This window comes from Mastomys coucha, unplaced genomic scaffold (genome assembly GCF_008632895.1).
Source record: "Mastomys coucha isolate ucsf_1 unplaced genomic scaffold, UCSF_Mcou_1 pScaffold22, whole genome shotgun sequence".
Taxonomy (NCBI): domain Eukaryota; kingdom Metazoa; phylum Chordata; class Mammalia; order Rodentia; family Muridae; genus Mastomys; species Mastomys coucha.
Genome location: NW_022196905.1, coordinates 108,864,886 through 108,887,905, shown reverse-complemented (window position 1 = coordinate 108,887,905; position 23,020 = coordinate 108,864,886). Strand labels below are relative to the sequence as shown.

Here is a 23,020-nt window from a genome sequence, read left to right as displayed (position 1 = left end):
TCTACAGAGTGAGTTCCAGGACAGCCAGGGCTACACAGAGAAACCCTGTCTCAAAAAACCAAATAAAATAAAATAAAATCACTTTCCAAAATATTTTTATTGAATATATATATATATATACATATATATATATATAGAGAGAGAGAGAGAGAGAGAGAAAGAGAGAGAGAGAGAGAGAGGGAGAGAGGGAGAGAGAGGAATATGTTTGGTGGAGGTGGGGTAGGGTGTGGGAGAAGAGGGTGCCTCTTCGGGCACATGCTGAGGCATCCCTTCCCCCTGAGGGACCAGCCACATGACTGTATAGTATAAAGTTTATTCAGGGCATGGGGAGGGGCCTTGGGAGAGTAATAGAGACAGAGAAAGGCAAAGAGAGAGAGAAGAGGGGTGAGTAGAGGTCAGCCATGAGCAAGTAGAGAAAGGGGGAAGGGGAGTGGGAAGAGAAGGGAGCAGGAGCAAGAAGGCCAGAGAGGGAGGAGGGGGCAAGCAGCCAGGTAGCTGGGGTGGAGCCTAGACAAAAGTGCTAACATCTCAGCTCTACCCTTCCTAAAGACAGAGCACTGTGCCATGGGGAGTGACTGATGGCCAGCCCCTTCCTGCCCTGCTCTGGCAAAGGCAACCATCACCATCAGATGATGGCTTAAGGTAACAGCCCTTCAAACCATGGGGTCAAGAAACTGAAGGCACATCTGCAAGAGCGTTATGCTCACCTTGTGTTCCACCTGGTGACTGGCTGTCTTTGTCAGTGTCCGGTTGCTGGGAAGAGAGACCATGACCAAGATGACTCTTATAAAAGAAAGCATTTAATTGGGGCTGGCTCACAACTTCAGAGGTCTAGTCCACTGTCGTGGTGGGGAGCATGATGGCAGGAAGGCAGACATGGTGCTGGAAGAGCTGAGAATTCTACATCCAGATCCACTGGAGAAAAGACAATAGGCTTGGCTTGGGTCCTTGAAACCTTAAAATTCACCCCAGTGACATACTTCCTCCAGCAAGGCCACACCTTTCAAATACTGCCACTCCGTGGTGACCAAATATTCAGCTCTATCTATGACCTATTGGTTCATTCTGATTCAAACCACCACACTGGCCCTTTCCCTAACTTTCTCACATTGTCCACATAAGGAGCACCTCCTGTGCACCTAGCTTTATGCAGGGTGCACCATTGTCATCCAATGCAGATGACAAGCCTGTGGTGGCCATGTGCCATGCCTGTTACAGAGCTGGATCTCAAGCAGGGTGGGGAGGGTTAGAATCTGTCTGCAAAGCCCCTTGTACCTCCCATACACAGAGCAGTGGAGCATTTCCTTCAGCGGACCTTAGAATTAGTCCTTTAGATAAGACTCTGGTCCTAGTCCATGCAGACTGGCCCCAGGTGGCTAGGGCTAGCCTCATGTTATTCCTCTAGGACTGCAGAAAGTTAAGTCTTGGGTGTTTGAGAAAGCTGTCAGTGAAGTGTCTGCCATGATAGTGTAAGGCCCCCAGGCATGGCAGCCTGTGGCTATAACCCCAGTGCTGGGGAAGTGGAGCCTAGAGAATCCCTGGAGCCCCCTGCCCAGCCAGTCCAGCTGAATCAAAGAACTCCAGGTTCAGTGACAGGACCCTGTCTCAAAAAAAAATAAAATGGAGACAATCTAGGAAGACACTGACATGTGTCTGTACATACACAAATCCAAAACAAAACAAAAGTAAAATCCCATTTTGCTTGCTCTCTGTCTCTGTCTCTGTCTCTGTCTGTCTCTCTGTCTCTGTCTCGTCTCTGTCTCTGTCTCTCTCTCTCTCTCTCTCTCTCTCTCTCTCTCTCTCTCTCTCTCTCTCTCTCTCTCTCTCTCTCTCTCAGCTTTGAATATCAGAAACAAGTGGATCTTTGTAAGTTCAAGGCCCAGCCTGGACTACAGAGTGAGTTCTAGGACAGCTAGGGCTACACAGAGAGAGGCAGGTGGGTTTCTGAGTTCGAGGCCAGCCTGGTCTACAGAGTGAGTTCCAGGACAGCCAGGACTATACAGAGAAACCCTGTCTTGAAAAAACAAAAAACAAAAAAATAAGATAGATGGATAGATAGATAGATGGATAGATAGATAGATAGATAGATAGATAGATAGATAGATAGATTAGATAGATAGATTAGATAGACAGACAGACAGACAGACAAGTAGATATAGTCTTACTCTGTAGTTTAGTCTGACCCTGAATGCACATTTCTCCTGCCCCAGCCTCCTGAGTTTAGGGATATAAACCACTATACTACAGTTTATTGCTCTGTTTTAAACTTGATGTAATTTAATTTAATACACCCAGATAGAACTATACTTAGGACATCCCTGACCAGGCATAGCGGTACACTCCTTGAATCCCACTCAGGAGGCAAAGGCAAGCAGATATCTGAGTTCAAGACCAGCCTGGTCTACAGAGTGAAGTCAGGACAGAGAGACCCTGTCTCAAACAGCAGCAGCAACACACACTCACACTCTCTACCTTATTTCAAAATCCATCAGGAAAACATCTCCAAAACCCAAGTCTGAATTTCTGCAGAGCCTGTGCTTCCTGGCTCTGCCTGTGAGCCCAGTAGAGGACATCCCTGTAAAGCTGGTTCTTAGGAGTGGCTCAGCCTTGTCATACTATCCTGGTCACAGCTTGACACCGGTTCCAGAGGCTCTGGTGAAGTTGAACACTCAGTTTAGACAGTTACCTCTTGTCATTGACTCGGGGGCCCTGACTCTCTACAGATTTTCCTAGCTAGTGTCCAGCAAATGAGGTGAGGAATTGCTAGCATGCAGCTGTGGAGCTAGGCAAGACCTGGGCTGGGTGGAGCTCTAGGTCAGTCACCTGGAGCTGGCTTATGTGTTTACCCAGGATCCTCCTGTGAGCTCCAGAACAAGAAAGGGTTGGAAGCATTGTTCTGAAGCCTAGCCCATCTCAAGATGAAAGGGCAGTAATGCCCATTCTTGGCCTTAGAGTGTCAAGTGCATGGCTGCTGCATCTCGGTTCTTCTCTGGCAAACAGTTACGGGGGCTGGAGAGATGGCTCGGAGCGCTGGCTGCTCTTCCAGAGAACCTTGGTTTGCTTCTCAGCACCCACATAGCAGCTCATAGCCACCCACAACTCCAGTTCCAGGAGCATCAGGAATGCATGTAGTACACATATGTAAGGGCAAAACACACACACACACACACACACACACACATCTAATTTAAAAATAAACAGTAATGAGAGACCCTTGTTTACAGGATGCTTCATTTAAATGCTGAATGGGACCTAAAGGGCTGCAGAGAAGAGTCAATTCTTGAATTTTTCCAAATTCCTCATTTGTAGAAAGAGGATCTGGGAGTGCTAAAGCTCTGTTAGAGGCTAAGCAGCTGCTAGCCAGCAGGACATTTTTTTACTCCTGTGGATCCAAACTCCACTTCTCCCAAGGCTGCTGTGCCTCAGGATGGGTCCTCTTGGCCCACCCCACTGTGTAGTGTGACTGTCCTTAGCTGTTGGAGTGCTTGCACCCGCCCTGCCGACCAGAATACAATTCAGTGTGTTCCAAGAGCCTTGACTCGTGTCTATTCAGATCTCGTCTGCCCCTCCTCCGGGTTCTGGAACTGGAAGCTTGTTTTTCCTTCAGCTCTTGCTTCCTGGATGTCCTCCGCCCTCTGCTCGCAGGGCTGGGGCTGAGAATCAGGGGTGGATGGAACCTAGAGGACAACCTGCTGCCTGCAAAAGGTTTCCAGGCTGTGCACCTCACCATGCTGCCAGGAGACGTGTGCACGCACGCACACAAATGCCCTTAGGCAGCCGAGAGGGCACTGGTGACCGTCTGAATCCCAGTCTCCATGGCCACCAAAAGCTGAAAGCACTGGCTGCTCCGCTATGGGGACTGACTTGGCTGACCTCCCAAGGTCCCCTCCAGCCCTAAGATTCTACAGTTACCCCCAGCCAGATGACACCGGGTCTGCTGTGAAATAAGAGGTTGTTGACATATGAAGCTGCGGAGTAAGGATTCCATCAGACACGTCTTAGCGGTCACCTTGCCTTACATACCCCTCAGTCAAAAAGCACGGTCTACTGCTACACTGTTAATGAGATTGGTCTTTAGTTTTTTGTTTTTTTTCTGAGACAGGGTCTGATGTAGCCAGGCTAGGTTTAACTATATAATGAAGAACAATGCCTCTCCAACCATCCTAACTCTCCTGCCTCCTAAGTGCTAGGATTAAAAGACCTATGTCACATCTGGCTAAACTCTGTGTACCACACACCCCGCCCCCCCATTTTTTTCTTTTACAGCTCTAGCCAGTGGGTTTTTTTTTTTTTTTTTTCCATTTTGAGACAGGGTCCCATTATGTAGATCAGGCTAGCCTAGGAACTCACAGATATATACCTGCCTCTGCCTTCTTGAATGCTAAGATTAAAGGCATAGGACACCAAGCCTAGCAACTGGCCAGTAAATTTGATGGTTTATTTCACTAGGACCAGAGAACTTTGCATCACTATGGGGTGTGCCATGAGCCTTCTAGGAATTAGTCATTCATAAGCCAGGCGGATGCGAAGCTACATGCAGGTCTGGTTACCTTCTGCATATCCCTGGGCCACAGGAACTCTGCTCCAGAGGGGACCGATGTCTCTAGAATCTGACCACCTTCCCACAAGGACAGAGCTGGAAAGAACATCACTTAGCCTCTGGTTTCCCCACACTGTGGGAGATCTCAGGCCTGACTGTGCACTGAGCCAGGACAAGGAAGTCAGTGAATGAAGCTCTGGCGGCGGGGCAGGGTGGGGTGGGCCAGGGAAACAGAGCAGGCTCATACTTCAACAAGAACACAAATGTCCCTTATTCTTGATGCAGGAAGCTTCATGTCTGATGGATGTTTGAGAATTATAAAAATCTGGGCAGGGTTGTACACCCTCAACCCCCAGCACTGGGAGGCAAAGGCAGGTGGATCTCTGAGTTCAAGGCCAGCCCGACTACACAGTCAGAGACCTTGTCTCAAAAAAAATGACAAAAGCCTGCTTCTTCCAAGATGAAATCAAAGCCTTTATTAACCCCCTTCGAATGGCCTGCGCCCCAAGACCTGGAAGTGAGGAGGAGGACTGAGCACTACCTTCTCCAGACAAGTCAGGTCCAATCAGGCCACACAAAAAGTAAGCCGCAACATCAGGCAGAGCTCTGCAGCTCTGTGCTGCACGCACAGCCAGGCAGACACAGGCCGCCCAAGCACAGAGGAGGGACCAGAGCTCAGCAGTCCTGGCCAAGCCGAGTTGGGCTCCCCTAGCTGCCACTCGCTGAGGGTGGTGTACACGATTCTCTTTCTCTTCTCCAGAGATAAGGGCAAGAGATGGAGGAGGCAATTTTCAGTTGTGTGTGGGTTGGATTTAAGGCTTTGGCTCTGGTTGGTTGATATACTAAAATACTTTCTGGGAACACCATCTCCTGAGCTGCCCCTTGGAATAAATGTATTTTCAAAAATGAAAACAGTGTGAGCAGACGAGGGGTAGCGCAGCTGCGGCAGCCAGTCTGTCACGTCAGGATGGTGTCGTCCACCTGCTCCACCGAGTCCGCCTGGCAGGCCAGCTTCCTTAGTGACCTCCGGCTGCAGTCATTCAGAGCCTCCAGGCTGGCCACGTCCAGGATCTTGGAGAGCGACTGTGGAGAGAGGACCAGAGGCAGTCAGAGCACAGCTTCAGGATAGAGGCCAGGCTGAGCCTGAGGGCCACTGGGGTGGATCAGAGACAACTCAGAAAACCTATCCTCATGCCTTTCCTGCTAGGGAACCCAGGCTGCTAGGGAAGGGCCGAGGGCACAGTGTGGGGCTCACATAGGGTGGCACTGCCCGGGGTTCCTGTCCTGCACTTAGGGCCCACCAGAGATTTCATTTGCTCCTGAAACGAGTTTGAAGAACAAAGGCTCTGTGCTCCAGGAACCCAAGTCTCTGACAGCTGACAGACTGGTAGAGAGAACAGGGTGTTGGGACTGCTGTACAAAGGCAGTAGGACAGACGTCCACAGTGTGCACCGTTGCCACCCTGGGCCCGGCTCCCACCTGGAGCAGCTCCTCGCCCTGCCTCATCTTGAGCAGGTTCACGATGGCCTGGTCACTGTAGGCCCTCACTACAGTGTTCTTGTCCTTAGTGTTGTCCAGTAGAGCCTTCAGGATGGGCTTGATGGTTTGGGGCTCCAGGGGAGGCCGGGGGTCCTTATTTGCCCACCAGATCATCTTCTCAGCCACCAGCCTGATGTCACTGCATGGGTTCTGCAGACACTGGGAGAAGAGTACAGAGGGAAACACTCAGACCATAATCAGAAAAGCCCAGATTTCCACAGAGGACACTCTCTTCCACACTGACACTGGGCCCTGCTTCCTTCTTCAAAGTAACAGTGTGACAAGGTCCCTCCCTTGACAGGTGACAAGATGTCTTCCTTCCCTGTCTCATATGGTGTTGCCAGTCCCTTGGCTCACAACTCCTGGCCCACACGAGGTTTCTGCTGCCTCATGCTTTGTGCTTGGGTCTTAGTTGTTGTTAATCATACTGCCTGGGATGTGCTCATCCTTGGATCCTCTCTCAGATGGCTCCTCCTGGTCCTTCAACTCTACCTAACCCAGGCCTTTGTCCAGCAGGCTCCATCGAACTTGCCTGACTTGACTGTCTTCACTCCTTAAGGATAAAACCCAGCAGCCCTCAGTAGACAAGTGCTTCGTGAATGGAGGATGATTGGTCACAGCCATCCAGCTAACCAGACCCTTTCTAAACTCTCAGGGAGGGCCAGGCATCTTCAGGGAGAGCAGCTCCTTTCTGGACCTCATTACTCAGTGATGTCCAAACACAGATGCATAGTAACTGCCTAGGAGCTGGTTACAGAGGCAGAGTTTTGAACTTAGCCCTGACCCCCGTGCACCATGTTTGAGAAGGGGCCTGTCGGGAGGGAGAGCCTGCTGTCATGTCTGACTGATTACCTGGCTCACTCACCCACTCCTGATTACCTGGCTTACTCATCTACTCCTTTCCTGGGCTACTATCCTGTAGCCCAGGATAGCCATAAATTCACAGTCTACCTGCCTCTGACTCCTAAGTGCTGGGATTACCTACACAACAGTCACACTGGTAAGTGCCTTGCCAGTTAAAGGAGCAAGACAGGTGAGGAGATTACTAGAGTTCAACTCAATCCCCAGGCATGGAAGCATGCCTCTTCAATCCCAGCACAAGGCGAGCAGAGGCAGGGCCTCCTTCCCTCTGTAGACTGGGCCAGCTAAGGCTACACAATGAGACTCTGGCCTAGGAAGCAGTGAGGTGCTCAGCTGGTAAAAGCAACCGCTGCCAAGCCTGCCAGGCCTCAGGACACACAGAAGGAGAGAACAACTCATGAGTGGCCCGACCCCTGATCTCCTGCTTATTGCTACAAAATCAAAAAAGTGTTTAAACCCATGAGCTCAGGTCCTGGGGCCTCCACTCTACCTCCTCACTAGCCTATCCACCTCACTCACCTTAATGAGAAGGCTGGAGAGCCTGGGTGGCAGCTGTCCACCTCCTGTCTCGATGTGATACTTCATGAGGAAGCCCATGCCCCGAATCCCACTCATGGCGATGGGGATCTGCGGAGAACAGCGAGAGCTCCACAGGACAGAGTCATGTCATTCCCGCCGTGGACCAGCAGAACCAGGACGTGTTGGCCCTCACTGCCCATCCTATCCCAGCAGCTCTCCTAAGACATGTGCCAGGTCCCAGGAACAAGGATCCCAGAGAGACTCTGGAGCTCCTTTAACCAAGCCTCAGCTTAGATGGTTATACAGTAGAGGAAGGAGTCAGGACCTGAGCACCGAGCTTGACATGCCTTCCATACAGGGCTAGGGCCAGCAAGGAATGGCCATGGGTGGGTCAGGGGAGGACAGGACTGAGCCTTACCCTGTCTGCCACGGCATTGCTGAGGATCATGTCCTGAACCTCATTACTGTATCTGCCTGCACAGAGTCTGCTGGGAGCCACGTTCACAGCCACGGACAGCGCCAAGCTCCGGCCATGCCGAACCATCCAGTCAATGCCAGATACGTCAGCTGAGCAGAAGCACACAACTGGGTGAACTCACACTCACAGCATACCCCCACCCCCAGAGCAGGGGTGTACCCCCCACTGAGCCCAGGGTGCAGACTCGGGAAACGGGAAATGCAGCAGCTATGTTCTAAGACCACCAACAATCAGGGCTATGAAGCGCTGGCCACGCCAGTCGGTGGTAGCTGCTGGGTGCTAAAAGCATGGGTAGTCCAGGGGCTCCAAGACCCTGCAGGGGGTCGGGGGGAGAGACAAGTGTCCAGGCTTCTTTCCAGGCCCTGTAGCCACCTACCCAGCAGGCACTGCTGAAGGACAGTATTGAGCTCCTCTTCAGTCAGAAAGGCACACAGTTCCCCAAGGCACCCAGCTGTAGAGATCCGAGTGTTGTCCTGACAGGGTAGAGGGGATGACAGGGTGTGTGGCCAACACCACCAGCAACCCAGGAATGAGGGCAGGGCAGGGGAAAGGCAACCTCAGCTCAGGAACTCTAGGTGCCCTTATTCCCAGCACCTGACCAGGACCTCCAATACACTACAACTGCTACACTCTGGGGAGCTAAAAATGACACACTGCACTTAATTATAGAAAACTTGAGCGTGTGCCTGTGTGTGGACGGCAGCCACCATCACAGCAGCAGCAGTACCACAGCACATTAACGGCACCTTGCTACTCCAGACTGGATGCCTCCCGTTTAGCATCTCCATGCCATCCACAGTGCATCGGACACAAGACCTCAGCACACACAGGAGAGCCACATTCCCACAGCTGCCTACAAGACAGACACAGCAATGGCGCTCAACTCTTCCCACCTATAAGCCCCATGTCCAGTGACTTGCTGCTCTCTCTGCTCTGTCAGTGCCTCTAGGCAGTCAAGCTGAAGCCATTGGTGTGGAGAGGAGTGTCATCATGCCACACATAGGATTGTTATGGAGGGAAGGGCAGTGCCAGAGACGGCAGCCATAACCTCATACACGGTAGGCATGTCGTACTCTTCCACTGGGCCACATCCACAGCACCCTAGGGTGAGTGTTTTCTGTCAAAACCAAGGCAGGATACACAGAAGGCTCCTTGCTTGCCCCGTGGCCAGCTTACTCCAAACAGAAAGAGAAGCGATCCTAGTAAATGCTGTTTTGTTATTAAATTCCTCCGAACAAAATGGGCTGGCTAGTTTTAGTTAAAGTCATCTGAGAAGACAGAACAGCAAGGAGGAAAAATTGATCCTGGGTTCTATAAGATAGCAGGCTGAGCAAGCCATGGGGAGCAAGCCAGTAAGCAGCATCCATCCATGGCCTCTGCATCAGCTCCTGCCTCCAGGTTCCTGGCCTGACTTCCTTCCATGGCAGACTCTGATGTGTAAGTCAAATCAACCCTTTCCTCCCCAGCTTGCTTTGGTCATAGTCTTCATCACAGCCATAGAAACCCTGACCAACCTACCAAACAAGGACAGACTAGATGATTGGGAAGCTAAAGCCAGGCTGACTCTTGATTGCTACCTTCAATCTGAGAATAAGCTCTGAGAATTAGGCTGTCCATATTAGAGGGTCCCCACTGTGGGTCTCAAAGCACCAAGCACATTGAGAACTAGCTCAGACACCCTCTCTCCATATGAGCTACTTTAAAAAAATGCAAGTTTGCCCAATATGGTCCTTTGCTGCACTCTATGCGTGGTCCTGTAAAAAGCTCTAAGAGAGCTGGGCAGTGGTGGCGCACGCCTTTAATCCCAGCACTTGGGAGGCAGAAGCAGGCGGATTTCTGGAGCTCAAGGCCAGCCTGGTCTACAGAGTGAGTTCCAGGACAGCCATGGCTAAACAGAAAAACGCTGTCTCAAACAAGCAAGCAAACAAACAAAAACAAAACAACAACAACAAAAAAAGCTCTAGGAGAGAGACTGTGACCACAACAATTAGGCACATTCAAAATCACAAGGGAAGCAGGGCTGTAGTCAGAGAGCAGGCCACTAAGGACCCGCAGCAGGTCTACAGAGGCACGGGCACAACAATCCAGTACCTGCCATGGGTGTGCAGAGTTTGATGCCACATGATGGCTTAGCTCAGACCTGCAGCTCTAGCCTTAGGGAGACTAAGGCAAGAAGATCACAGCTGGAGACAGCCAAGGCTACCCAGCAAACCTTGTAGCAAAAAAGCTTGCTCAGTGGGTGAAATGTCTGCAAGCTTAAAGATCTGCGTTCAGATGCCTGATACCCACATAAAAAGCCAGGTATCCCAAGGGACTCACTGGCCAGTCAGTCAAGCCTAAAAGGAGAACTCTAGGCTCAGTGAGAGACGAGACCCTCCCTCAAAAAAAGTAAGGTAGAGTTGTGATTAAGGAGAATTTACTAAGTGGTGCACAACTTTAATCCCAGCACTGTGGAGGCAGAGGCAGGAGGATCTCTGTGAGCTCAAATCTAGTCTACAAAGCAAGTTTTAGGAAAGCCAGCGCTACACAGAGAAACCCTGTCTCACCCCACTCTCGAATCCTCCACAACGACCTCCCCAGGTGAACACACCTGCACCCCACCCACACACACAAGGCTGCCACAGCAGAGGGCTGTCTGTGTGTGTGTGTGTGGGGGGGAACAGAGAAGTCTTCCCACAGCCTTACTGCCCTCAGAGTCCAGCCACAGAGTGAGGAGAGCAACAAACAGGACCTGAGCAAATGCTTCCCAAGTTGGTAGGACTAATGGGACCAGGGACAACCAGAAGTCGTGGGCCTTGGCAACTTGGTAAAAGTGCAGCCACAGGCAACCTTGCCCTCTACAGCAGAAAAAGGCTCTGCACAGCTCCAGAAGCCATCGGCTTTATCAGGAGACAGGGCAAGTGACTAAAGCTGAAGCAACTGGGGAAGGCCCGATGACCTAGCTGCTTCATCACACAGGGCCGGGCGTGCTTGGTGAGCATAAGACCTTGCTTGGTTTGACCTCAGCACAGTCAAGACAACAAAACCTGAACCCCAGAAATCAGCATCAGTAACACGTCCTGACTCCCTCATAGCCAGAGCATGTCAAGGGCAGGGTTACCCCATCCAGCTGACAGCTGAACCTGTCACCCAGACAACCATGGAGAAAACAACTGAAAACGAAAAGCAGTGGAATTTGCAGTGCAGCCACTCATGTACAGCCTTACCTCGTCATGGCCCAGCATGCTTAGCAGGAGTGAGACAAGGTTTTTCCGGATGGCAGCATCCACTTTGGAGCCTGCACCCTGAATCACAAATCTCAGGGCCTGCAACATGGTGTCCCTAAGGAAGAAATGCACTGCTTTAACCCCAGGCTCCTTCCTCCTGCTCAGGCATGGCCTGCGGACATCACTCCTGAGGCAGCAGCATACCTTATACCTGGGTCCTCCACCACACGGACCCCATTGAGCAGCTCTGTAAAAAGGGGGTCCACCTTGACGTGGATGGAAATGAGCTGCCCTAGCGCATCAGCAGCCTTTAGGCGTACGCCCCGATTGGAGTCCTGCAGGGCTTTGGTGAAGGTGGTCTGAAGCTGGGGCAAGAAGGGCTTCAGGGCAATCCCAACCTGTGGGAGAATCACCATACCCACAAGTTATGATGCGCAGATATCAAGGTTGCGGGATACTGCCCACCATGAGCTAGGCAAGCTCACACAGCCAGGAGGAGAAGACCCAAGTACACACAGGGAAGCCTGCTTAGCTGCATCCGCCTACAGCAGTGGCTCTCAACCTTCCTAACACTGGAACCCTCCAACAGTTTCTCATGTTGGAGTGACCTACAACCATACAGTTTTTTTTTTTTGTACCTTCTTCATAACCATAATTTTGCTACTGTTACAAATAGTAATGCAAGTATCTGATATGCAATCCCTGTGACACCCCCCCACCCCCCACCATGGAGTCTCAATTCCCCAGGTTGAGAACCATTAATTTTCACCATCTTTTGTCACAGTGTGAGTAGAGGAGGTAGGTAGTGGCAGCAGTGGCAGGCACCATAAGAGGGAGCCCTTTCACAGCCCTGGCTATACCAGGCTACAGCTTATCAGCAAGGACAAGCAACTCAAATTCCTCTGAACGCACCCACGTCAGATCACCAGAGTTAGGAGTAGCATGGGTGAGGTAGCAGACTCAAAGACTGCATGGCTCTAAGGTCACAGGGCTACAGCAGGACTTGGCAGTGAGCCAGCTCCATGTCTGTGGTCCAATCCCTCTGCCTCCATAGCACTTTGCATGTTGGTCTCCTGCAAACAAATTTGTTCTCCAGGATCCAAATGGAATCTTAAATTTCCTAATTCACTTGCCTTGCCCAGCAAGAGGCTGAGTGTCTCCAGCAGAGCCGCCTTCACAGTCCAGTTGAACCGGTCCCCAAGGATGCGAATCAGAGGGCCAGTGATGCTGACAACAGAGGGCCTTAGGGCATCAGCTGATGTCAGGCGGATCACCAAGCCCAAGCCCTTGGCTGCTTCCTCCTTCTGCTCAGGACTGCCAGTGAGGACTCCTTCTCGCAGCACTGGGAGGATGGAAGTTACTCCCTGACAAGACAACCAGAGCGGAGAGTCCAATCTCAAACATCCCAGGCCAACACATTCCCACCCGAAATAAGGCACTCCCAGTAGCCATCTCCTCTCCAACTCCAGAGTTCATAACGTGGCTGGGCCAGAGTCACTGCCAAGAGGGTGTGACCAGACTGGAGGGCAAAGGACCCAACAGGCTGATGACAGGAGACTTGCACAGCTGACACCACTGACCCACTCACTGGCTCTGGCTGAGACTGCTTAAACCAAGAGCACAGTGAGCACGGTCCACAGGGGGCTGCCCACCACAGAGCAGCACACTATGAAGGCGCTCCAGCACGAGAGCAGGCCAGATACACTGGCGGCGGCTGCAGCCGTCCTGCTGCACACCCGAGCTGATACCCAGCATCCTGTGCACCAGGCTCCACTCACCTTCTTTGGAAGGCAGAAGCCTGGTACGTGCTCCCCTTTGCACTCATTGCCTATGAAGCGGATTTCCTTATGGAGTTCTTCGATCAGGGCCAGCTGGTTACCAGCATCCAGCTTCTGTGAGAGTTGGGGAAAGCACCAATGAGGCCCAGCCCTTAAGGCTAGCCCTGAGCCACCAGGGCTGAGGCCGAGTAACGGCAGCAGAAGCTTCACCCTGAGACATGTTTACAAATATCTGCAATTTTAGGCCCCCATGGTGGCACACACGTGTAGTCCCACCACCAGATGCCTGGACCTAGGAGAGCAGACCAGGCAACCGCAGGCAGCTCTGGTCAGCAGGCCTCACCTTGGTGATGGCATTGAGAGCATCCCAGCTCTCCTCCAGAACCACGGGGCTGGAGTCATTGAAGAGGCGGATCAAGCCAGAGACCAGGCTTCGAAGGTGGCTGGTGTAGTCGGCCTTGGAGCGGGAGCAGTACATATTGAGGATGATCGCAGCAGCTTGCCTCATGCCCACCTCAGGGCTGCGCGTGGCTTCCAACAGATCCTCAATGATGATGCGGTGCCCAGTGTCATCCTCTACTGAGAGGATTACAGCCTGGCAGTTGGCCATCTCCTGAAAACCACAGGGACATGTGTGTACTGAGCATGGAGTCAGTCTCCAAGTCAGCAAGGGCGGCTGTAGTAGCCAGCAAAAGCTAGAGCAGCAACCATTTTGCCCATACCAGCTGCTCGTCTGGAGTCCCCAGCTTTTCCTTCAGTGCTAACATGACGGCTGGGAGGATCACGCCAAGGTGACGGGTCAGAGCATCACCAGCCACAGAGGATAGGAAAGCCAGCACCCGGGTATTGACAGGTGGCGTCGTCAGCTGGGGAAATAAAGGCAGTGTCAGCCTGATGATGATTATATCTCAGTGCCAGGCCCAGACTGGGGTCTAAGAGAAAGGACCAAGGGAGCTCACTCCCCAACTCTGTCTAAGGGAGCCTACTCCCCTGCTGACCCCAGGGAGCCCACTCATCTTGAAAGACAAGGGAGCATTTGAGCTCCTTGCATTCATCTTGCCAACATTGTATGTGCAGAGGAGGCCCTGGAATGGGGTGTGTGCCATGTGTGGAGATGTACCTTGGGCACCAGATAGGGCAGCACCACACGGCTCTTAACGGCCATAACCTGCTTCAGACCATCCAGGGCAAACTCCGACACCTCTTCGTCATCCTGCAGAGGAGCATGGGGAGGACAGAGGATGGCTCCTACTGCATCCCTGCTGTGGATGCCTCCCCCACTCACCTCCTTGTCTCCCACGTTTACTTACTGTTCAAGGACAGGCACAAAGCCACATCAGATCTTGTGGCACCCACTCCCCTGCAGAGCCCCCCACTTCACTTACTGTCACAGACAGTAAAGGCCACACTGGTAGGTATGTAGGAAACCCACTCACCAGCTGCTTCAGTAGGAAGGGGAGAATGTCCTCCAAAGCCTGGTGGCCAATGGTGGAGTGCAGCTGCTCAAAGGTCTTGGCCGCCGCCTCCCGGACCTCCTCCAGGGGATCACATAGTGCCTTCCTTGCCGTGGGCACAAGGGACTCAGAGAAGTAGAGCACCTAGGACACAGCAAGCAGAGCGGGACCGTGTGTGTCCCCGCGCGGGGCCTTGGCAGCGGCAGGGGGTGGGGTGCCTCCGGCTGAGCCAGGCTCCCTGCACTAGAAGGATGGTTCTATTGACTCTGACCATGAAAAGTGAAGTGCAAAAAGGCAAAGAGAACTCTTGAGCACCCTAGGACTTAGTAAGTAAAACCTCCCGTAATCACTAAGTCCTAGACTCTACAGAGCACAGCAGGAGCCCCAAGACCTGTCCCTCAGTCTGAGCTTCCTCTGCCGGGTGAGGGCTCCGTGCCCTGGGAAACACACCCTCTTGCACTGAGGGGGCACACACATGGAATCTAACACACTAAAGCACACAACGGGGAGAGTCAGCTCTGGTTTTCTAAGGCCTCCTGCCTGAGATGTTAGCTGAGGAGGAGACATTCTGCACACGGTGGGTAACAGACTGCTGGTGACCACCTCCAGAGTGAGACTGTGCCCCCCCAGAGCGAGCCATCAGTCCCCTCGGCTGCACGGGTACTCACAGCATCTCGGCTGGTGGACTTCATGATCTCACTGAGCCCGATGCACACACCCTGCCTCTCGTCACTCTTCTGCGACCTTAGTCCTTCTTCGAGAATGGGGATGATCTCAGGGAGGATCTTCTCCCCTAGCTTCCGGACAAGATCTCCCAGCGTCCTTGCTGCAATCTGTTAGCAGAGAGGAGTTAGCAGCACACTAAGTCTCTGCAAACCCAGGGAGCCCAGACAGCAATTCCAGAACGAGGCTCTGAAGCTCACGGGCCTCACCTGAGCCGCTACCTTCTCAGGTGACACTGAAACCATAGCGAAAATAAAGCTACCGCTGCCACCGTGCATGAGCCTGTAGCTCCAGTGTGTGGCAGGCTAGAGCGGGAGGACTGCCTGCCATGAGTTCAAGGCCAGCCTGAGACAGAAATTCTGTCTAAACCAAACCAAAGCGAACAAAACAAAGTGGGCTAGAGGGTGGCTCAGTGTTGAGAGCCCTGACTCACTGCTCTTTCAAAAGACGCTTGTTTGGTGCCCAGCTCCAGGGGACCCAACACCCTCATCTGGCTTCTGTGGACACCTACACTCATGTGCACGTACTCACACACAGTCATTATCACTTACATATGATTTAAAAACAAAACAAACAAACCACAGTCCTATCGTTAAGGCAGTGTGGTAGGGACCAGGCATGGTGGCCCATGCTGTAATCCAGCAGTGGGAATGCTGAGGGAGGAGGACCATGAGTTTGAGGTTAGCCTACACAATCCTTATCCCAAAATAAATCATACTTACAAGAAAGACTAGGTTGGCCTCACAAGCACCCACAGCACACGGCAAGTATGAGTCTTACACACGAACACGAAGCTCATCAGAGCAGAGGGAAAGCCGACCCTCCCAGCTCACTGACACTTACCCCAGTGCGTTTGCTCAAAAGGAACTAATTTGTAACAAATGACTTAAGGAAAAAGATTAATTTTGTCTCTGAGCCATCATACCAACTCTTCTTTAAAGCTAAATACACAATATGCTTACTAAGGCCAGGGACTGCAAGTGGGCCAAAGGGGACAAGCCAAAGTGAATTATCAGTACAGCCTGGCACATCCTCTGCACCACTGACCCTGTCTCTCTCCACCCAGCACGATAGCTCATCTCACCCAGTGTGGCTCCTCCCTGATGGATCCCTCCAGCTACAGTGGCCTAGCCATGGCTTTCCCTAAGCCATGTGTCCTCACGGGGCCTGTGCATCGAATGCAGATCCATCTGGAACAGCTGTTTTTGCTTTCCCACCTCCCCAGCTGGTCCGTGCTCACTAACTGTTGATCTTCAAACTCACTTCTGAGAAGCACTTGTGAGCTCTCACTGGGCCATGGGCCTTACTGTAGGTGTGTGAGCTGCACTTGCCACAAGCACATTTGACACATGCCTGTGACTATCAGATTGACATGCATCTCATTAAAATAAGGAGGGAGGTTTCTTTCCTTTGCCATTGTGTCCATGAGAGTCAGCCCCAATGTGGCACACAGTATTTGCTGAATGACTGAATAACTGGTTGAATGTTCCCATTACATAGGCGATGCCCATGTTTCCCTCCAGCTCTGCAGACCCAGCTCCCCAAGCTCGGAGAGGACGACCTTAGGGCTGGGATCCCGCCAGGCCCAGCAAACTCACTGTTCTCTTATCTGCACACGTGCTAGCCAGGAAACCCAGCAGGAGGCTAAAGAGAGTGGGCAGGATCTCTCGCAGGGTGCGGGGAGTGTTGGAGACGACAATCTTCCACACGTGCAGCGATGCCTGCCTCACCACCAGCTGGGTGTCTGAGCGGCCCATGTAGAGCCCTGCCAGGACCCGGTTCCGCCGATCAACCCCCAGGGCTGTGATGATTGCCTGTAACCCACACAGGGAATCAGAGAACACAGGGTGAGGTCTGCAGAGAGGGGCATCAGGGCCTGCACTCCACAGCCACGGGCAGGAAGCCAACACCAGGCCTTCACCTTATTAGACTGAGCAGTTCCAAAGTTATCATCCTCAGATGCTGTTTCTGTGGTCATTTTCCCAGTGACCCCAGAGATATGGAACAGGAGGTCCCCAAGGAGTTGAACAGAGCTGAACCTGTGGCCAAGAGCAGAGTCATACAGCTAAAGGGCATGTTAGGGCATGGTCCAGTGCTACACAGAAGAAGACTTCAGAAAGTGTACCCCAAACACCCACGGTGGCTATCTTGAGACAACCTTCATGTGGTCACAGAGCCTTACGCATCTTCCTCCTTCTCCTCTTTTTTTTTTTTTTTTTTTTTTTTGTAGACAGGGTTTCTCCGTGTAGCCCTGGCTGTCTAGAACCCGCTTTGTAGACCAGGCTGGCCTTAAACTCACAGAGAGCTGCCCACCTCTACTTCCTGAGTGCTGGGATTAAGGGCCTGTACAACTATGCCCAATGCTTCATGAATTTTCTACGAGCGAGTGGGTTACATCAGTTGTGAGAAAAGGGCTGGGTACACTTGCCTGTTATGCAGAACAGCTTGGGTTCAACCCCCTAGACACCACACACACACACACACACACACACACACACACACACACATGCGTGCACGCACTCACACACATACCCCACAGGGGAGGGAACCACTTCTGCGACAGGAAACAAGATGATAAAATGGCTGTGAGGCGACAGTGTGGAGAGGGCTGAGAGTCCTCAGCAACATGAATTTCTCAACTAGAGTTCCCAAGAGTCTGAGTGGGGGCCACTGGTCCTCTGGGTCCCACCTCTTACCGTATTCTCCAGAGGTCATCAAAGAGGCCTTGTTCCAGCTGTGGCAGCAGCAGGGCAATAGCTGTCTCAGCGTACATCGAGATGACCCGCTGGCCGGCACGCAGAGCGGTGTCACGAACAAATTCATTCTCATCAGCCAGAGCCTAGACATGCAGAGGGCCATCAGCCCGAGCTGCCTCTTTGGGGCTTACTGAGGGATAGGATGAGGATCCCTAGCAGCTGGCCCAAGCTAGCTCCGGAGGACAGCAGCAACCTCCCTCTTCCTCCCTCCTCAGTACTGTCACTGGTACCTACTTTGAGAATACAAGGGATGATGGGCCCCACATAAGGGGTAAACTTGTCCCCAAAAGTGATAGGCAGGTAGTTGAACATCATGATGTAGCCATCTCGGACATGGGGTGCGATGTCCACTTTGCTGGCTGTAGCCACAATTTCTGGCATCAATTTTTCCAACTTCTCTACTCCTAAGCCAGCCATCACCTCAGCCAACCCTGAAGGACAAGGATGGAATCAACCCCTGGACTGGAAAGCTCCTCATGGGCTTCCTGGCCGGCCTCTGGGCTTGTTCTGGTCTCACCTTGGGCAGCGCCTGAGCGATCCACAGAGCTCTGCTCATATGTCAGAGTCTCCATCAGCCACGGCAGCAAATCCTCAAAGCACGACTCTCCCATGCCCTTCACCATGGCCCCAAGAGCCTTTGCAGACACAGTGCGCACCTGTCATAAAAGCAAGGACAGACAGGGAGAACAGACACAGCTCAGTGAGGACTACAGAGAAGCAGGAGGACCCCTGGCTTTCTTTCCTTTACCTGAGAGACAGAAATGATTTGGGAGAACTTTCTAAGAAGGTATTTTCCAGACACTGGGCTATGCCCATACTCACCTCAGGGACAGGGTCCAAGAGTGAAGCTTTCAGGCCAGGTGTCACACTGGGCAGGTAAGGAGCCAAGTCCTATAACAACACAAGACATTGACTCGGGCAGAGACCTGATCCCTGTCTTCTCCAGGCCCTGCCCGGCTGTGGACCCTGACACCGCCATTCTGACAATGGAGAGAGACAGGAAGGGCCTCACGGCTCACAAAACATCTGGTAACTGGGTAGAACACCTCTTCTGAGTGCTTCCTTGAAGGCTTGGCAAAACTGCTCAGGGAAACACACAAGCCTGCTTAGCAGGTGTCACGGGCCCAGTCCAGGAGAGCCCTCCATCTTTCTTGGGACCACACTGCCTGTCCAGGCCCTGAGTTACTCCTGGTACTTTGTTGTCAAAATTTCACTGTCATCTTTTCTTTCTTTACCTCAAAATGTTTATGGCTCCTGATGGAACACTCAGATTTAGGGAATAATCTTCCAAACAGAAATGCCTCACGGGACCAGCAAAATGGTGGGTAAGGGCACCTGCCGCCAAGCCTGAAGACCTGAATTTGATCTCCGGGACACACACGGAGAAGACAACCTACTCCTTCACATTGTCCTTTGGCCTCCATATGCACACACGTGTGTGCCCACACACTGTATTAAAATGTACTTTAAATAGTAAAACTCAAATGTAAGGCATGGCACATACCCGAATCCCAGCACTATAGAAGCAGAGGCAGGCAGATCACACTGTGAGCTCAAGGTAAGCTCCTAAAGAGCCAGGACTGTTTAGTAAGACTCTGTTAAAACAAGGGTGGAGGGCAGGGGGTGCCAGAGAGATAGCTCCACAGTTAAGAGCACTGGCTGCTCTTGCAAAGGAACCTGGGTTCAATTCTCAGCACCCACATGGCAGGTCAGAACTGTCTGTAACTCCAGTTCCAGGGGCTCTGACACCCTGACATGGACATGCATGGAGTCAGAACACCAATGTTCAGAAAGAGAGAGGGCGAGAGAATGAGAGAACACTACTTACTGCAACAGTTTTTTTTTTTAATAAAGACTTATTTATTTATTATATGTAAGTACACTGTCACTGTCTTCAGACACCCCAGAAGAGGGCGTCAGATCTCATTACGGATGGTTGTGAGCCACCATGTGGTTCCTGGGATTTGAACTCAGGACCTTCAGAAAAGCAGTCAGTGCTCTTACCCACTGAGCCATCACTCCAGCCCCAACAGCTTTTTTTTTTTTTTTAAAAAAGATAGGGTCTCACTATGTAGCTCTGGCTGGCTTGGAAATCACTCTGTAGACCAGGCTGGTCTTGAATCAGAGGCTGAGATTTAAAGACATGCCTCTCTGTCCAGCTTGCAATAGCTCTGAAGAACAAAAGCAGCCTCACCATGGGATACTCTATAACAGATATATAAATTAGGGCACACAAACTTTCCCAGACATTCTATACTGCTGAAGTATCACTTTGAGAGGACTTATTATACCTTAAGAAATAATGTTCATGACGTAATTGTTCTAGCTCCCTGACTCTCTTGAGACAGGGTCCTGGCTATGTAGCCCTGGCAGGCCTAGAACTTGTTGTATAGACCAGACTAGTCTTGAACTTGTGGCAACCCCATGCCTCTGCCTCTGCCTCCCGAGTGCTAACTGGAAAAGCATATTACCACCACACTTGGCCTGTAATGTGAGAATATCAATGTTAACTGCTCTTATTGGAGGAGACCTGGGGTATTTTGTTGTTACTTTTCTGATTTTCTTCCTGAGACATAGTCTTCCATGAAATGCATATCAGTCTCAAAATAAATAAATAAATAAATAAATAAATAAATAAATAAAAATAGCTTTAGTCCCAGCACTTGGGAGTCAGGGGCAGGCAGATCTCTGAATTCAAGGCCAGTCTGGTCTCCAGAGCAAGTTCCAGGACAGCGAGGCAATATAGAGAAACCCAGTCTTGGTTTTCAACAATATTTTATGTTTTCCCTGCCATGTACATCTGTGTACAATGGAAGAGAGTATCAAGCTCCCTGGAATTGAAGTTAGATGTTTGTGAACTACCCTATGGGTGCTGGAAATTGAATCTGGGTCAGGGCTCTTAAGTGCTAAGAGTGGTTCTCAACCTTCCTAATACTGGGACCCTTTAACACTATTCCTCAAGCTGTGGTGACCCCTAACCATAAAATTAATTTCATTGCTACTTCGTAACTGTCATTTTACCACTATTACAAATCACAATGTAGATATCTGACATGCAGGGTACTTGACATTCGACCCCTGTGAAAGGGTCATTTGCTGCCCATCCCCCAGGGGTCTTGACCCAGAGGTGAAAAGCCATTGTGCTCAGCCATTTCTCTAGCCTCTGGGATTTTGTAATCCTCCTGCCTCAGCTTCCTGACTGTAGATATTAAAGGCCCACATCATATATACAGTTTCAAGGACTTTTTTTCCTTTTGTTTTTAATCTTTTTTCCTCTTGCTTTCTTCTTTTCTTTTCCTTTTATTTTTTTAATTCACTTTACATCTGGATCTTTTTTTTGTTTTGTTTTTTTGTTTTTGTAAGATTTATTTATTATATGTAAGTATACTGTAGCTGTCTTCAGACACCCCAGAAAAGGGCATCAGATCTTATTACAGATGGTTGTGAGCCACCATGTGTTTGCTGGGAATTGAACTCAGGACCTCTGGAGGAGGAGCCAGTATTCTTAACTACTAAGCCAACTTGCCAGACCAAGTTTAAAGTTTTTTAATTTCTTAAATTGTCTGAAATAGAAATAACTGCACTTTATCTTATCTTGGTTATCATTTTTCTTGGGGGACAGTGAAATCACCCACACATACTCCTGACAGAAGCACACGCTCCCAGGCAGAGACACTCGTGTGAGAGAAAACTGCAATGGCTGGGTACACACTCCTGAGGTGGCAGGGGAACAGGCCATGGAGACAGACTCAGTTAGTCCTTGAACCACTGCACTCTGGGAGATGCCCAGATTGTCACCTCCTACCCTAAATGTCCCAGGATTTCCTGCAAGCCCACGCAGAGACAATGCCTATATCCATCCCCATCTGCTGCAGGCCAGGCAGGCTACTACCTTCTGGTCTGTCAGAGAGTACATGTTGCCGATAATCTGGGCTGCCATCTTGCGTGTGTCTGTGGAGCGGTCCTGGAAGGCTCTCTGGACAATGGGCATGATGAGTGCCAGGGACGGGGCGTCAATGAAGTGAACAAACTTGGTGTCCAGTAGGGTCTGCAGGCACTTCTGGGTCTTCCGCGATGGGTCCGTCAGGGCATCCAGCAGGACCGGGGCAATGGCTGCATGTCACAGGAAGACAAAGGCTGGTTTGTACAAGTCTAGGAAGTGGCAGAGTCTTGCAAGGGCAAGAAGACTGGGTGCCTCGGGCAGGAAACCAGCCCGCCTGGGAGAGCATCCTCTGTGCTGAGAACCGGCTAGTTTCAACAGGATGAGCTGCAGCTGGTGCCAAGCTTCCTGGGTATTAGGAACTTTTTCTGCAATCAGTAACCAAGTGGGGATTTTATGGAAAACAAAAACTATAAGTTTTAAGACACAGAAGACCCAGCCGGGCGGTGGTGGCACACGCCTTTAATCCCAGCACTTGGGAGGCAGAGACAGGCGGATTTCTGAGTTTGAGGCCAGCCTGGTCTACAGAGTGAATTCCAGGACAGCCAGGCTACACAGAGAAACCCTGTCTCGAAAAACAAAAAACAAACAAACAACAACAATAACAATAAAAAGACACGGAAGACCCAGGAGCCAGTGATAAAAATAAAGCACTCAGAACTTAGAGCAGCCAAGAGCAGATGAACTGAAATCTCCTCCAGATGGCCCAGCAGGAAGACTCCAGCTCATGAGTCTCTCTACACACATTAGTCAGCAACAACAACCTAACAACCCACTTGTAAAACAAGCAAATGGTGGGAATAGATGATTCTACAGAAGATGCGGAGACAGCAGACAATGACAATGAGAACATGTTCAAGTCACTGAATCTTCGCCTTTGGGGAAAGGCAAACCAAAACCACACAGACAGACAAGATGCAGAGGCAGCCAGAGCTCTTTGGGTTCAAGACCAGCCAGGTCTATATAGTGAGTTTTAGGCCAACCAAGGTTACAGGGCAAGAACTTCTCTCAAATAAATAAATAAATAAATAAATAAATAAATAAATAAATCACCACAAAGAGATGCCATTCAAACCCCAAGAATGACTATAATAAAAAAGTTAACAGTGGGGCTGGAGAAATGGCTCAGTGGTTAAGAGCACCGACTGCTCTTCTGAAGTCCTGAGTTCAAATCCCAGCAACCACATGGTGGCTCACAACCATCCGTAACAAGATCTGATGCCCTC

General features: G+C 51.0%; 1 protein-coding gene across 1 annotated transcript in view; it reads right to left on the bottom strand.

Annotated features, from left to right (window-relative positions):
• Positions 1-4,993: 4,993 nt before the first annotated feature.
• Positions 4,994-23,020, bottom strand: part of Gcn1 (GCN1 activator of EIF2AK4) — a 63,066-nt gene continuing 45,039 nt past the window's right edge. Inside the window, exons 38-58 of the mRNA XM_031337583.1 lie at positions 21,747-21,967; positions 18,677-18,745; positions 18,372-18,510; positions 18,089-18,285; positions 17,795-17,937; positions 17,020-17,137; positions 16,697-16,912; positions 15,044-15,208; positions 14,358-14,519; positions 14,042-14,134; positions 13,644-13,787; positions 13,265-13,534; positions 12,922-13,035; positions 12,277-12,507; positions 11,348-11,541; positions 11,144-11,258; positions 8,314-8,410; positions 7,878-8,026; positions 7,460-7,567; positions 6,020-6,238; positions 4,994-5,623 (exon numbers count right to left, since the gene is read on the bottom strand). Coding sequence (XP_031193443.1) covers positions 5,498-5,623; positions 6,020-6,238; positions 7,460-7,567; positions 7,878-8,026; positions 8,314-8,410; positions 11,144-11,258; positions 11,348-11,541; positions 12,277-12,507; positions 12,922-13,035; positions 13,265-13,534; positions 13,644-13,787; positions 14,042-14,134; positions 14,358-14,519; positions 15,044-15,208; positions 16,697-16,912; positions 17,020-17,137; positions 17,795-17,937; positions 18,089-18,285; positions 18,372-18,510; positions 18,677-18,745; positions 21,747-21,967 — 3,290 coding nt within the window. The 3' untranslated portion in view covers positions 4,994-5,497. The remainder of the gene's footprint in view (positions 5,624-6,019; positions 6,239-7,459; positions 7,568-7,877; positions 8,027-8,313; positions 8,411-11,143; positions 11,259-11,347; positions 11,542-12,276; positions 12,508-12,921; positions 13,036-13,264; positions 13,535-13,643; positions 13,788-14,041; positions 14,135-14,357; positions 14,520-15,043; positions 15,209-16,696; positions 16,913-17,019; positions 17,138-17,794; positions 17,938-18,088; positions 18,286-18,371; positions 18,511-18,676; positions 18,746-21,746; positions 21,968-23,020) is intronic.